Source organism: Xyrauchen texanus, chromosome 16, assembly GCF_025860055.1.
Source record: "Xyrauchen texanus isolate HMW12.3.18 chromosome 16, RBS_HiC_50CHRs, whole genome shotgun sequence".
NCBI lineage: Eukaryota > Metazoa > Chordata > Actinopteri > Cypriniformes > Catostomidae > Xyrauchen > Xyrauchen texanus.
In genome coordinates, this window is record NC_068291.1 from 13,584,969 (window position 1) to 13,600,485 (window position 15,517).

General features: G+C 37.0%; 1 protein-coding gene across 1 annotated transcript in view; it reads right to left on the bottom strand.

Annotated features, from left to right (window-relative positions):
* Positions 1 to 3,181, bottom strand: part of LOC127657175 (E3 ubiquitin-protein ligase pellino homolog 2) — a 34,894-nt gene extending 31,713 nt beyond the window's left edge. Inside the window, exon 1 of the mRNA XM_052145849.1 lies at positions 2,869 to 3,181. Within this exon, the coding sequence (XP_052001809.1) occupies positions 2,869 to 2,945 (77 nt within the window). The 5' untranslated portion in view covers positions 2,946 to 3,181. The remainder of the gene's footprint in view (positions 1 to 2,868) is intronic.
* Between the last annotated feature and the right edge of the window lie 12,336 nt (positions 3,182 to 15,517).

Consider the following 15,517-nt stretch of genomic DNA (forward strand, 5'->3'; position numbering starts at 1 on the left):
AGTAACCAATTTCATGAATATTTAACAAATTTAACTTATTAAGTTTGATAGTTCATGCTGTGAACACTTTGACATGTTCAGATGAAATGTGTTGTGTTCATTATGTGTTAACCTGGAAATATAGTTTTAATGATGTGTGGAGTTGGTTCATTTTCTTTGGATTGCATTTCAAATATAGCAGTATTGGAAGGGCTGCACAATGTTAGCCAATCAGAACAGTGGGTGTTTACATTGTAGTCTTAAAGGGCCAGGTAGCTTAAAACAGAGCGTTTCAGAGAATTATTATATATGAATAAACAACTGTTGAGCTAAAAAAAATAAAACTTTACTAACATTCTAAGTGGACCTCATGGAAGATAATAAAAGGATATAATACAAAAATAAATAAGTAGTATTACGAGTATGTCATGACCTCTTTAAAATATTACTGATTCTCTTAAAGAAATAGTAAAAACATTGTCATCCAATGAAATTTTCAAATTCTGTCATTTTCACTAATAGTTAGATTGCATAATATTAAAACTTATTAAAAAGTTGACCCATTTGCCCAATGAATTTCCACTTTTTTCCAAATGCCTGCAATTACTAGATATAGATGTAATGAAAATAAGTATAGACATTGCACTCACAAAGAGCAATATCTAGCTAATAAAAGGAATATAGAGAAGTGCAATACTAGAAAAATGCATAGCCTCTGGAATCTTTTTTTAAATTAATATATGAATGACTTCTCCAGGCCAAGAATTCAAATTTTTTAAACTGAGATACTCCTTGATTATCCATGACCGAGGGAGTCCTATAATTCCCTTTACATATAAAAGATACAGGAGCAGCATAATCAAGTGACAGAGTAAGATACAAGGTACTACACACTTAAAGGAATATTCCGGGTTAAAGTCAATTATTTTGACTTGCCTCTCCATATATATATATATATATATATAATTTAAAAAAAATACTGGGGAGGGGCCTGGGTAGCTCAGCATTTAGAGACACCTGGAGTCGCAAGTTTGAATCCAGGGCATGCCGAGTGACTCCAATCAGGCTTCCTAAGCAACCAATTGGCCCGGTTGCTAGGATGGGTAGATATAATGTGGTTCTCACTCTCGGTGGGGCACGTGGCAGATGTGCGTGGATGCCGAAGAACAGTGCGGGCCTCCACGCGCGCTAGGTCTAGGTAATGCGCTCAACAAGCCGTGTGATAAAATGCGCAGATTGACAGTCTCAGATGCAACTGGATTCATCCTCTGCCACCCGGATTGAGGAGAGTCACTGCGCCACCACAAGGACGTAAGAGCGCATTGGGAATTCCAAATTGGGAAGAGAAAAAAAAAAGTAATATGGGTTACAGTGAGGCATTTATTTTCTTTAAAAAAAAATATATATTATTTTTTTTTAAATAAATTGTTCCCTTTAAAAACAAAAATAAATCAGGGTTACAGCCAATCCATAAACATTAAAATACACACCGTTTCAAAAGTATAACCAAAAGACAAAGAATATGAGCGTTAACCTGATTTTAGTGTGATAATCACATATTAACCTTTTCTGTGTAAAGTTATATCCAATCGTACAACTTTGTTGCCATGAAGATGATGTGATCAACAAACCCTAAAATGACTGTAAAAATTTATTTAAACAACTTTACAGGCAGCTCAAATACTACACAAGTTTTTTACAGAAGAATTCAATGGAAGTGCTTTTATAAATTTATAAGCTTCACATTTCTGGCTTTAAAGCCTCAAAATTGAGAACCATATATAGCATAATGTATACAACGTATATTATAAGAATCTGGGTGTATTGTAGCTCAATTGTTTTCAATCCTGGTCTTATCGGAGAACACTATTTACAGGGTTATGACCAATTTATTAGAATGACTTGTTTGTGATTTTTACCATTCGATTTTTTGATCATGCCTACTGAATAGGATTACAGGGATCTTCGTCACTTGGAGATTGCATGCACAATTCAACGGAAATTCTCTCATGATGAGACTTTTCCAAACCTGGAAAGCACCATTTGAAAATGTCCTGATATTTCAGGGGTATCCCATAACAGTGGGAACCTGAAATATAATGGAGTTAGTATGGTACAGAGATCCTAAAGGGTCCTTTAGGTCAAGGATTGAGAAAAACTGCTCTAGATCATAGAACATTTTTGATTTACAACCAAGCAGAGCAAGGGTGGGGGAGAGGGAGTAAAAGAGGGGCAGCATCTTTTGCTCTGTCACATAAAAGGAGGAGGGGGCCAAATAACTTCAGAAGGCTGCTTCCGAATTCCTCCACCGCCCTTCAACACGTTACAACATCCCATGGAAAGAGCACGATGAGTGGGTCTTAACAACAGGACATTAACAATCAGGACAAATTGAGAGAGTCTAGAAATAATCTACTTAACAGCGAAAGCATCCATCCCCATGACAGATCAGAGTGCACATCTTCAATAAAAGCATTTCCAAATCATCAGAGAGATCTGTGAAATCACTTTAGATGGATTTTATTGCATATTAATAGTGATAATGCAGTAAATGTGTTCATCTGACTGGTCGATGTACGCGCACAGACAGAGTCTCGTCTGTGCACGTGTTTTATTTGTGCAGTAACGTGAGCGCGTGAATTTTAAGAGCTGGGAGGTCTCGCGCACGGCACACCGATATCAAGTGTGTAAACAAACTATTTCCGTACTCTCGAAATACGCATTTAGCAACTAAACATCTCAGAGATATGACTGAGAGTTTAACAGCCCTACTGTGGAAGTATTTACAACCACAAAGTATGCATCATCAAAAAGGAACATCAAAAAAGGAAATTAAAGTCGTCACTGTTGGTCACATATAAGAAATGTTTTGCAATTTTTTGGACTTACCCCAGAACCACTAGTTCGCCGTACTTTACAGGCTCTTTGCTGGGCGCTAAGTGCTCCTCTTGACCCGGTGAAAACATTAGGCTTTTCAAACAACACAGCACCCCTGTGATTACACGATCAATCCAGCCACAAAAAGGGAAACACTTCAAAGGAAGCTCCCAACTGCCATTTTACCCGTTTATCCGCTCCCAATATTGCGTTGCACTTTCCCGGGGGGGAAGAAAATCATTAAAATCGTACATCCGACAGAGATATTAAAATTAAAGGCTTGTCACTTGGAGATACTTCATTATAGGAAGAGCGCAGAACTTAATGTGGCTCTATCCGCTGTAAGAAAAACAGTACTAGTAGGGGGTGGATCGTGCCATTCACTTATAATGACTTTAAGCCGGGGAGACCACGGAGCAATTTTTCAATTATTATAATCCCTATTCTCTTTTTTCGTCATGGGCCAGTAGCTACTCTCATCATTTTCACATACGTGTCCCATCTGACTATATTTTCTGAAAATTATAATTCTGAGAAAATTCATCTTTCCACCGCAACAACGTACTCCCCCCTGTAACGGATCAACCCAACACAACGGCGGTCTGAGGCGGCGCCTTCAATTATGTAAACAAATACAGTGAAACTAAGAAATATCTGCACTGACTTTAAAGTTTAATACTTCAGCTTTGAATACACTACGTCAATTACATTATTATTATTAGTAGTAGTAGTAGTAGTAATAGTAGTAGTAGTAGTAGTAATAGTAATAGCAGTCGGAGTAGACTAAATGTTCATCTCTCAGTAATTAGCGAATGCATTTTTTAAATGCAATTTAAAATATAATTTATGTATTATTTTATTATTAAATTTAACTACTATTTTTCCATTTTAATTTAATTTAATTTTAATGTATATTTTTGTCAATTTAAAGAGTTACATTTCTTATATATTTATAATAGATGTATTCATTTACATTTTTAGTTTTACATTTTTTAATTAATAAATTGATAGGTCATTCCTCTTTTTTTAAGTGCCACTCATAGTCTTCCATAACAGGAAGCTACATTATCAATATTCAAATAAGGAAGATGTGCATTCCATGTTTCCATGCACTAATTTCAGCCTGTACATTTCAGTGTATATATTTGCATTGATCTTGAGGCTTCTACTAAATCTAGGGCTCAGGTTGTCCAGAATGAATGAATTTTCCTTAATAATGATTCCGATTTAGATTCTCATTAATGAAGTTTCACTGTAAATCTACAAAAGCCCACATTAAGCCAGAAATATGTAAACTAGGCCTGGGGAAAATAAATGGTTGGCCTGCTCTGCTGTAAACCATCATCGTGTTAAATGCCGTCCTTCTATCACAGACATCATGCTGTTCTAACAGCTCAATCCACATGAATGAGCCATTTGCTTTCAGTGTGTTTTTCATGCATACATTGCATCATTTGCTAAACTTTTGAAACACTGTAGAAATAAAATATAATTTTAATCCACATTTAGAGGAATACTGTAATTTACTCACACTCATGTGTTTCGATTCCTACATGACTTCTTCTGTAGATCAAAATTTAGCAGAATGACCAAGTTGCTCATTGCATTAAAATAAAAGTGAATGGTGACTATGGTTGTTAAATAAGATTTTCAATCTGTTCCTCACAAATAATATATCAAATGGACCATTTCTTTAATTCTACTTAAGATCATTGCATTAGCATGGTAAAACAAGGCTGTTGGAGTTAAAGTTCTCAGTTCACTTTCTCTGGATTAGTGAAGGCTTGAATACAATTACAAATGTTTTTATATTTTCCAACTGAAACAGGTGGTGGGGCTTTACACTCGTGTGCTTTTGGCCAAACCTCCCGTTCCACTCTTCCACTCCTGCATGTTCTTTAACGGCTGTACAATCATTCACACGTTCCTGCTGAAGGTGTTACCTCCACACTTTTGGTCAAGACTTTTAATTATCCCACAGACACAATCCATCCGAAATAGTTTTTTTGGTGCTCCTCTCATCCTCCCTCTTTAAAACAACAGAGCTTCAAATGACTTGGTTTATCCACAAATACCTGAACCTACTAAGCAATGTTGTATTGTAATCAGTGTTGGGTTAGTTACTCAAAATAAGTGTATCATTTAAAGGTGGGCAATGAGGCGGGAACCGGCTGTATAATAAAATAACGTTTATATAGTAGTAATTTAATAAACTTAAAACAACATAAAGAAACACAGACACACATGCAGAGCAGCCGCGTGTATCTCTCTCTCGAACTGGCGTCTTCGGCTCCCCCTTATCTCTGTAAGGGATGGTTGCTGAGATGAGATGTAGGATCTATGTGCAGGCTTTAATAAAAATGCTGACAGTCAAACAACAAACGGGAACTCAAAACAACAACAAACTGAACTGACAAAGAAGGAACTAAACTAGAGGGCATTTATACATACAAAAGCTAATGAGGGAATGGAAAACAGGTGAGAACAATCAGGAACAGTTAGCAGTGATGAGGGCAGTGCATACTGGGAAATGTAGTCCGGGAAAACACTTCAAAATAAGAGTCCTAGGAAACATGAGGGAGACTGACTGTGACAATCTCACTCTCCTGCTGATCAGCTGATTCAGCACCGTCTGTGCACCCTCACGGCCCGGCCACACCCTTCTCTTCATCACAATAAGTAATCCACTACAATTTATTGATTACTTCTCTAAAAAATGTAATCATATTGCTTTAATGATTACTTAATCTGAAAAGTAATCACATTACTAATTATTTTATTTTTCCATTATTTTCTAAATCACTTTTCCTAATTTTTGGTTTTCTGCTCAAATTAAAAATGTCTGTATTTCCTCATTCATTGTTGTAATATATTAAATGTATTATACACATATTACTGTAGCCCAAGTAATGTACTTCAAATTGATTACTTCAATTAAACATCAGTAACTGTAATCTGATATGTAATCTGAATTTAAAATGTAATGTGTTACAATAGTTTCTGACTAAAATCAGATTCAGAATGAGCTTTATTGCCAAGTATGCTTACACATACAAGGATCTGTCTTGGTGACAGAAGCTTCCAGTGCACAAACACTACAACAACAAGACAGAAATAATACAAAATAGAATAAAGAATAAAAATAAGTGAATAAAATATAAAGTTTATTTAAAAATACAGAATAAGACACAAAAATAGACGTATATACAGATCAAATCTGTTATATACAGATTGGAAGGGAATGTAATGTGCGGAAGAGGTAGGTTATGATGAATAAATATAATTGACTAAGCTTGTTATTGCACATAATTATTGCTCAATGGGCAATTTAACTGTTCGTGAGATGGATAGCCTGAGGAAAAAAACTTGTTGTTGTGCTTGGCTGTTCTGGTCCTCAGTGCTCTGTAGTGCTGCCCAGAAGGCAACAGTTCAAAGAAGTAGTGGACTGGGTGAGTGGGATCCAGAGTGATTTTTCCAGCCCTTTTCCTCACTATGAATGTATACAATTCTTGGAGGGTGGGAAGGGGAGAACCAATAATCCTCTCAGCAGTCCGAACTGTGCTTTGTAGTCTTCTGATGTCTGATTTGGTAGCTGAACCAAACCAGACAGTTACTGAAGTGGAGAGGACAGAATCAATGACTGCTAAGTAAAACTGGATTAGAAGTGCCTGGGGCAGGCTTAACTTCCTCAACTGGTGAAGGAAGTAAAAACTCTGCTGGGCCTTTTTCACAATGGAGTCAATGTGGGTCTCCCATTTCAGGTCCTGTGAGATGGTAGTGCCCAGGAACCTGAATGACTCCACTGCTGCCAGAGTGCAGTTTAGAATGGTAAGGGGGTACAGTGTTGGGGTGTTCCTCCTAAAGTCCACAATCATCTCCACTGAATTGAGTATGTTCAATGTTCAAGGTTGTTTTGACTGCATCAGACGGCCAGCTGTTCCACTCTTTTCCAATTATTTGTTGTCCAATGTCTGTGTTTCATTATACACTCTAAACTTTTCTTTTTGTTTTTCTGTTTCAACAGTGACCTTTTTCTTTGCAATTCTTCCCATAAAACCTGCACCCCTGAGTATTCTCTTTACTGTTGTACATGAAACTGGTGTTGAGCGGGTAGAATTCAATGAAGCTGTCAGCTGAGCACACGTGAGGCGTCTATTTCTCAAACTAGAGACTCTGATGTATGTATCCTCTTGTTTAGTTGTACATCAGGGCCTTCCACATCTCTTTCTGTCCTTGTTAAATCCAGCTGTCTTATGTTTTCGAAGACTGTAGCATATACCTTTGTATGTAGTCATTGTTAAGCTTCATTTAATGAATCAAATAGCTTTTAGCTGTGTTTGATATAATGGCAAGTGATTTTCTAGTACCAAATGAGCAATTTAGCATGATTACTCAAGGATAAGGTGTTGGAGTGATGGCTGCTGGAAATGGGGTCTGTCAAGATTTGATAAAAAATGACTTTTTCAAATAGAGATGGTGCTGTTTTAACATCAGTAATGTCCTGACTATACTTTGTGATCAGTTGAATGCCACTTTGGTGAATTAAAGTACCAATTTCCTTCCAAAACAGCAAAATCTGTACATTATTCCAGACTTTTGGCTGCCAGAGTCAGTAAAACAATTGTATTACAATTGTATTACAATTGTATTACAGCTTCATTGAATTCTACCCGCTCAACTGTAAGGTGCGTGAGAAGTGCCCAATAAGACAGTCACATCTATGGTGCTACAGGAAGTGTGGGGTGAAATGTCACCTGAGTATCTGGACAAACTGACAGTTAGAATTGCAAGGATCTAAAAAGCTGTCATTGCTGCACATGAGGATTTTTTGATGAGAACTCTTTGTTGGATAAGAATAATTTTTCATGTTATTAATGTCATGACTACATTGTGATCAGTTGAATGCCACTTTGGTGAAAACATTTTTTTCTTCCATAAGAGCAAAATCTGTACATTATTCCAAACTTTTGGCCATATATCAAATTGGCATATATATATATATATATATATATATATATATATATATATCGGCACCATCCCTCCAGGGAAGGTGCCGCTCTCCTCTCTAGTAATTTGGCTCATAGTCTTAATAGTGATAGTATCTGACTAAGTGGGGCCATGGTCAGGAAGCAGACAAATTAGCTAATCCAAACATCTGCTAGCTTCCTTGAGACATTACACAGGTCACATAAACTACAACACATACAGACTGTATCACCTAGATATCATATAGAGACTATGTCTGTTCCCCGAACTACCAAGCACAAACCCTTCACTAAATCATTTAGAAAAAATGTTAAGCTCAAACTTGACAAAAAAAAAGAAATGAAGATAAACATCATATAAATATAGAGCTACTAAACATTAGATCACTATCTACCAAAGCACTAATTGTAAATGAAATTATTACAGATCATAATTTGTATGCACTCTGTTTGACTTAAACCTGGCTTAAACTGGATATTAGTTTAAATGAATCTACTCCCCCAGGTTATTGTTATAAAAATTAGCTTCATCTGAAGGGCCGAGGAGGAGGTGTTGCTAAAATTTACAGAGACGTTTTTGGTGTTACTCAGAGGACAGGATATAAGTTTAAATCCTTTGAACTAATAATGCTTAATGTAACCATCAGATATAAAAAAAAATCTCTGTCATCTTTTACCCTTGCTACAGTATATAGATCACACGGGCATTATTCTGATTTCCTTGGTGAATATGAAAATTTGCTATCAGATCTAGTAATTACTGTAGATAGAGCTTTAATTGTTCGTGTCTTCAACATTCACATAGATAATGAAAATGACACATTGGGAATAGCATTTATCGATATTCTCAACTCGCTTTAAGTCAGACAAAATGTGATAAGACCAACTCATTGCCATAGCCATACACTAGATTTAATTCTGTAATATGGAGTTGATGTTGATACGATATAAATTCTACCACAGAGCAATGACATCTCAGATCATTACGTCATCTCTTGTGTGCTGTGATCACCTAATGTTACTCAATCTACACCATGCTATTGCTCTTTAGTCCACTAAAGATAGCTTCACTAATAATCTTCCAGATCTATCTCATACTTTCAGTAAGCCCCAAAGTCTAGAAGAACTTAATGACATAACAGAAAATATAAATACAGTCTTCTCTAGCACTCGATAGTGTTGCCCCCCTTCAATTAAAGACAACTAAAGAAAAAAACCTTGCACCATGGTACAATGATCACACTCATTTCACTGATATGTGTTTCTGAGTGATGATGACTAAATGCAGCCAGTGCCAGTCAGACATCACTTCAGTCTATTACGAAGGACTTCAGGGGATGAACTGATGCCAACTCCAACCGTAAGACATGGGATACTTCATATGCCATTGCCTGAACCTTGGACTTATGATATGATAGACCTCACAGAAATTACCAGCCGGTTGAACAGCGAAGCACCTCACTGATCTCTGCCTGCATCACCTTGGTCTAATGATGGACTACACTCTTTAAATGGAATACTTAGTCTATCAATAATTTGCCAACAAAACCCTTCATCAGCCAATTAACCAGACAATGCATCAATCTGAACTTCTGCAGTAAATCCAGGATGAACTTCAAAGACATTAATCTTACAGTTCATACAAAATCTTTGTTTAAACACTGACCCTTAACACTGACTTAGTTTAATCATTTTAAACTATGACTTGCATCTCACATAAATAAGTACTATTGGCATTATATTCATGCTGTCAGCCAGACGGGAACTGACCTCCACAGTGAGTCTGGTTTCTCCCAAGGTTATTTTTCTCTATTAACCAACATCGTATGGAGTGTTGTGCTCCTTGCCACAGTTGCATTTGGCTTGTTTACTTGATTTCAAAATACAATTATAATTGAATTACTTATTTGTATACCCACTTCATAATTGTATTTAATCAAACTACACAATGATGACTCTAAGACTTTATAGATATTACGGTATCATTTTCGGTTAATGCACGTTTTTTTGTAAAGCTGCTTTGAAACGATGTGTTTTGAAAGGCACTATACAAATTAAAATGACATGACAGTATATATATATTTCAAGAGTATATGTACTCTTGACATATTCTCAAGCAACTTCTTGAGGGATCACCCTGGGATGCTTTTTAAACAGTATTGAAGGAGTTCCCATCTATGTTGGGCACTTATTGGCTGTTCTTTTTATTATTTGGTCCAAGACATACATTTCAAAAACCTTTTTTATTTTATAAAATTTTAGTTTTATAATTAATTAAATAAATTAATGTGGTGACACTATTATTAATTTGTCTACAAAACTAATTTCAATGTTTATGCATACGCCTTTTTAAGATCATGAGAAAATTTCAGTCAAGTGTTTCAAATCTTTAGACTGTTAGTGTATATATATATATATATATATATATATATATATATATATATATATATATATATGTGTGTGTGTGTGTGCATAAATCCTCCCTTTTGTGTAATTGTCCATGGATGTCTAGTCTGGAACAAAGTATGTTTATATCTTACCTCCCACTAATAAACATGCCAATAGACCCAGATATGAATACTCCATACAGGGGCTCTTATTAGAAGTAAAATACATCTTATTCATTTTGAGATTATTTTAATTAAACGTCTGTTTAGACTGGAACACTAAATTATTTACATAACACTAATCTTTTTTAATCTGTAAAATAATTAGCACCTGAAGGCCTGCCATAATTGGACTTCTATTGTTCTTACCTTAATGCCACTTCTGAGTAAATTCTCAACATTCCATGCAGATCGTTTCTTGTATTTAGTAACTGTTCTGTATCAGTGCTTATTGCTCAATTCTGGCAACTTGCTGACATCATCTTACAACCAGTATGTGGAAATATTGTCATATAGTTGCCATTTTTTATGTAGCAGATTCCTTACATCCCCCCCAACCCCTTCATGCACACACATGCCTGGACAGAGGATCAAAGCCTTGGTCACGAATACCATCTTGATGGATAGCAGATGCAGAGAGCTGCTGTTCCTAAAAGGCATGTGTCTGGTTTAGATCTTGGTACTATGAGAATATTACTGAATATACACAAAAGAGAAATTAAGAAGTATGACACATGATCACAGTGTGCAGACAGAACGATTGCGCAACTTAGAAGATCTGGACTAAATAAACACATGTAAATGTAAAATGGCTAAATGAATCATGATTTTTAAAAGACACAAAAGCTGGGGGCCTGGGGATCTCTGCGAGTATTGACGCTGACTACCACCCCCGGAGTCATGAGTTCGAATCCAGGGTGTGCTGAGTGACTCCAGCCAGGTCTCCTAAGCAACCTCACATGGGGTAACCTCGTGGTCGCAATTAGTGGTTCTTGCTCTCAATGGGGTGTGTGGTAAGTTGTGCGTGGATCATGAGAGTAGCATGAGCCTCATCATGCTGGGAGTCTCCATGGTGTCATGCACAACGAGCCACGTGATAAGATGTGTGGATTGACTGTCTCAGAAGCAGAGGTAACTGAGATTTGTCCCCCACCACCCGGATTTAGGTGAGTAACCGCGCCACCACGAGGACCTACTAAGTGGTGGGAATTGGGCATTCCAAATTGGGGAGAAAAGGGGATAAAAAATAAATAAAGACCCAAAGGCTAATACAGAACAGGAGCAGAGCAAGATGATGGTAAAACCCTTTTTTTTTCTCGAAAAAATAAAAGCAGTGCTTGTGGGTTATTAATGCTTTGGGTTGCAAAGTAGTTGCTTACTGGCCAAAGAAGTTAAAAGAGAACACATGATATTCAAGTCCCTAGAAATGGCTCAGATCCCTCCTTTAATGAAAGTCTATAGTATTTTTTGCCTTTTATATGACTAGTTAAGTCTTAAGACTAAACGCCTCTCCTCAACAAACCACACAATTTGAGATATTGTTCATGTCTGTAGCACAAAAGGTGCAAGATGAGTAACATGCTGAAATGTAATACTTAAGGTTATTGGTTTTGAAAAGTATGACCAATTGTAATACTAATATTACAATAAAAGCAATAGGGGGAAAATCGCTAGTAATTTACATACAGAATGTTATGTATAAACATAGTGTACATTATGAGTGCATATACAAAATCCTGTCTAAATATGCTGCACAGCTTCTGATCCAAGCTCTGGTCATCTCAAGACTGGACTACTGTTATGCTCTGTTGGCTGGCCTACCAGCTAGCATGATTAAGCCACTAGATGGTCCAGAATGCAGCAGTGTGTCTTGTCTTCAGTCAGCCAAAGAGGGCTCATGTCACCCCACTCTTGATTTCACTCCACTGGTAACATGTAGCTGCTCGTATCAAATTCAAGGCTTTGACTCTGGCCTTCAGGACAGCCTGTGGAACAGCGCCCTCTTACTTTAATTCACTACTCCAGATCTAGGTCCCAACTCGCTCTCTGTGGTCAGTGAATGAGCAGCGCCTGGTGGTCACATCGCAAAGAGACTCAAAGTCTATTTCACTTTCATTCACTCTCTCTGTTCCTTTGTGGTGGAACGAGCTTCCAACCTCCACACAATCTTCTGAAACCATCTCAACATTCAAGAACCAGCTAAAAACACATCTATTCCATGATCAGTTGACCAATCCACACTAAATGCACTTACTTACTATTTAACAATTACTACTACACCCACTTTGAGAACTTGGCAGTGTGATACTGCAGGTATTGTTGACTTTTGTATGACAATTGCTTACTATGTTCTATATTTGTAAGTCGCTTTGGACTGCTAAATGACTGTGACGAGGAGAAGGGCGTGGCCGGGCTGTGAGGATTCACGCCTGACGCTGATTATGTCCCAATTGTCCCAATCAGCGGGAGAGAGAGATAAGGAGGAGCCGGAGACGCCAGAGAGAGAGAGAAAGAGAAGTACGCAGCCGCTGTGAATGTTTTGTGTGCTGAGAAGCACTTTTATGTTGTGTCTACATGAAACATTTGTGTTATTAAAGTCTACGTGAATTGTTCACCTGGTTCCCACTTCCTCCTTCAGTTCTGGGTTTCGGCACCAGTGTGGTAGATCCCTGCCTTCCCTATGAAGGGATAACACAAATGTTTCACGTAGACACGACATAAAAGTGCTTTTCAGCACACAAAACATTGACTCACACACAGCGGCTGCGTGCGCCTCTGTCTCTCTCTCTCTCTCTCTCTCTCAAGAATCTCCGGCTCCTCCTTATCTCTCTCTCCCGCTGATTGGGGCCACTCCGTGCCAGGCGTGCATCCTCACGGCCTGGCCAAGCCCTCCTCCTCGTCACAATGACTAAATGTAAAAGTAGAATAAATACATTACTAGCTCTAAATAATACATTGTTACCAGTTAAATTGTTATCAGTTCCAGGACTGGACTGGTAATCTGGCATACTGCGATTTTCCCGGTGGGCCGAGCGGGCCAGTGGATCGGCTGCGAAACTGGCAAAATGGGCCATGATAAGCTAAAATGAGCCACTGCGTTATGCAGAATGGACCACAAAATGGCGCAAAGATATGAAGAAAAGGACAGGGAAGTGATGCCCCGTTTTGGAGCTGGTACAACCCCCTTTTGGAGTGACCCCATCCCCTTTTGGAGTAACTCCGCCCTCTTTTGTAGTATCTGCCCCCATTGGAGATCTCCTGGCTACATATAAACCTACTTGAGTTTTGTTTCTTTGAAAACAATCATTATTTTTACGATTTATTTGGTGATTCTAGTATTGCAGAAATTACGCACTTTACCTTTAAATCTGATTGTAGTAGACTAATGAAAATCAAAAGAAAATAAAGGGAATAGTTCACCTTAAAATTAAAATTCTAGTTCATGTCATGTCATCCCAGATGTGTATGAATTTCTGTCTTCAGTAGAACACAAAGATTTTTAGAAGAGAAGTGAATGGTGGCCAGAACTTTGAAGGTCCAAAAAGCAAATAAAGGCAGCATAAAAGTAATCAATATAACTCCAGTGGTTTAATCCATGTCTTCTGAAGTGATATGATAGGTTTGGGTAAGAAACAGATATACATTTGTCTTTTAGATTGATTTTTTTACAATAAATCTCCACTTTCACTTTCATATACTTTCACATTCTGAAAGTTAAAGTGGAGATTTATAGTAAAAATGGTTTTAAATATTGATCTGTTTCTCAGCCAAAATGATTGCATCGCTTTAGAAGACATATATAAAACCACTGGAGTCCTATGGATTAGTTTTATGCTGCTTTTATGTGATTTTTGTACCTTCAAAGTTTTGTCACCATTCACTTTCATTGCTCTTCAGAGCTGATACAATCTTCAAAAAAAAATCTTTGTTTGTGTTCAGCAGAATTTGTCACAGATCACAGATTTTAGATGAGCTTTTCACAGAAAATTGCAATTGGATCTAGAATAAAAAGACTGTTAAGTTGGAAAGGAAACAGATTTGAAAATAAAATGTGTATTTCGCAATCAGAAATATTAGGAAACAGTAAAACCTCAGCAATCCCATTATTGATTTGAAGAATGTTTGCTCCCCTTGCTGCAATCTAACATTCAGCACGAATCAGATGATATCAGCAACCTCTTGTTAGAGTACAGTACTTAGCTAATGTAACAACTTCTAACCAAATATAACTCAATATAAGAAAGCAAGCAGGTTCAACATGATCCAATCAAATGCAAGAGAGCCAAGTAGATCATCTGTCATTTTGACTAAAGAAGCATGTAGAGTGGAAACAATTTTGACATTTCCTTCATACCTTACGGAAAGATAATAATTTAGCAATTAAGTTGCTTATTGTTTTCAAGTGCTGGTGGCTTTACTTAACACTTAAGAAATAGTTCTATCCAAAGTGAACATGATTTGCTCTTAAAATAATATTTTTCCCCAATCACGTCAAATAATTCCTCAAATAAAAAAACTGCGACAACAAATGTAATGCCCCATAATTGTCTATAGACCTTAAATACTGTAGTTTACCATCATATCATTCACAGGGAACACTTTACAAGAAGGCTCTATTTGTTAATATTAGTAAATGCATTAAGTATCAAGTACTAGAGAGACTTGGAGAGTCATTCATCCACTGGATAAAAATATTATATACTTCACCTAGGGCCACAATAACAACAAATGGGATTACATCACAAAATTTCACACTTCACAGAGGGACCAGACAAGGATGCCCACTTTCTCCCTCTTTATTCGCCCTATTTATAGAACCACTTGCAGCAGCAATACGACAAAATGATAATATCAAAGGAATACAAAACGTCAATACACAACACAAGATCTGTCTTTATGCAGATGATTTGTTGTTATGTTTACAAAACCCTTATAAGTCATTGAAAGAAACCTTTAAAATTATCAATACTTTCTCAAAACTTTCTGATTATACAATAAACTGGAATAAATCAACAATATTACCACTTTCAGAGGGCTCTGGGATTCCACAGCCCATGATTCTTCTCTTCCACTCCACACTGGCAACATTACATACTTGGGTATCAACATTTCCTCCAGACTGTCAGAGTTGTTTAATCTCAACTATACCCCACTTTTAAAAAAAATTGGAGATGATTTAAAACGCTGGACTAACCTACCACTATCACTTATCGGTCGCATTGCTACAGTTAAAATGAAAACTTTACCACAAGTCAACTATCTATTCTCAATGCTTCCAACAACACCCAC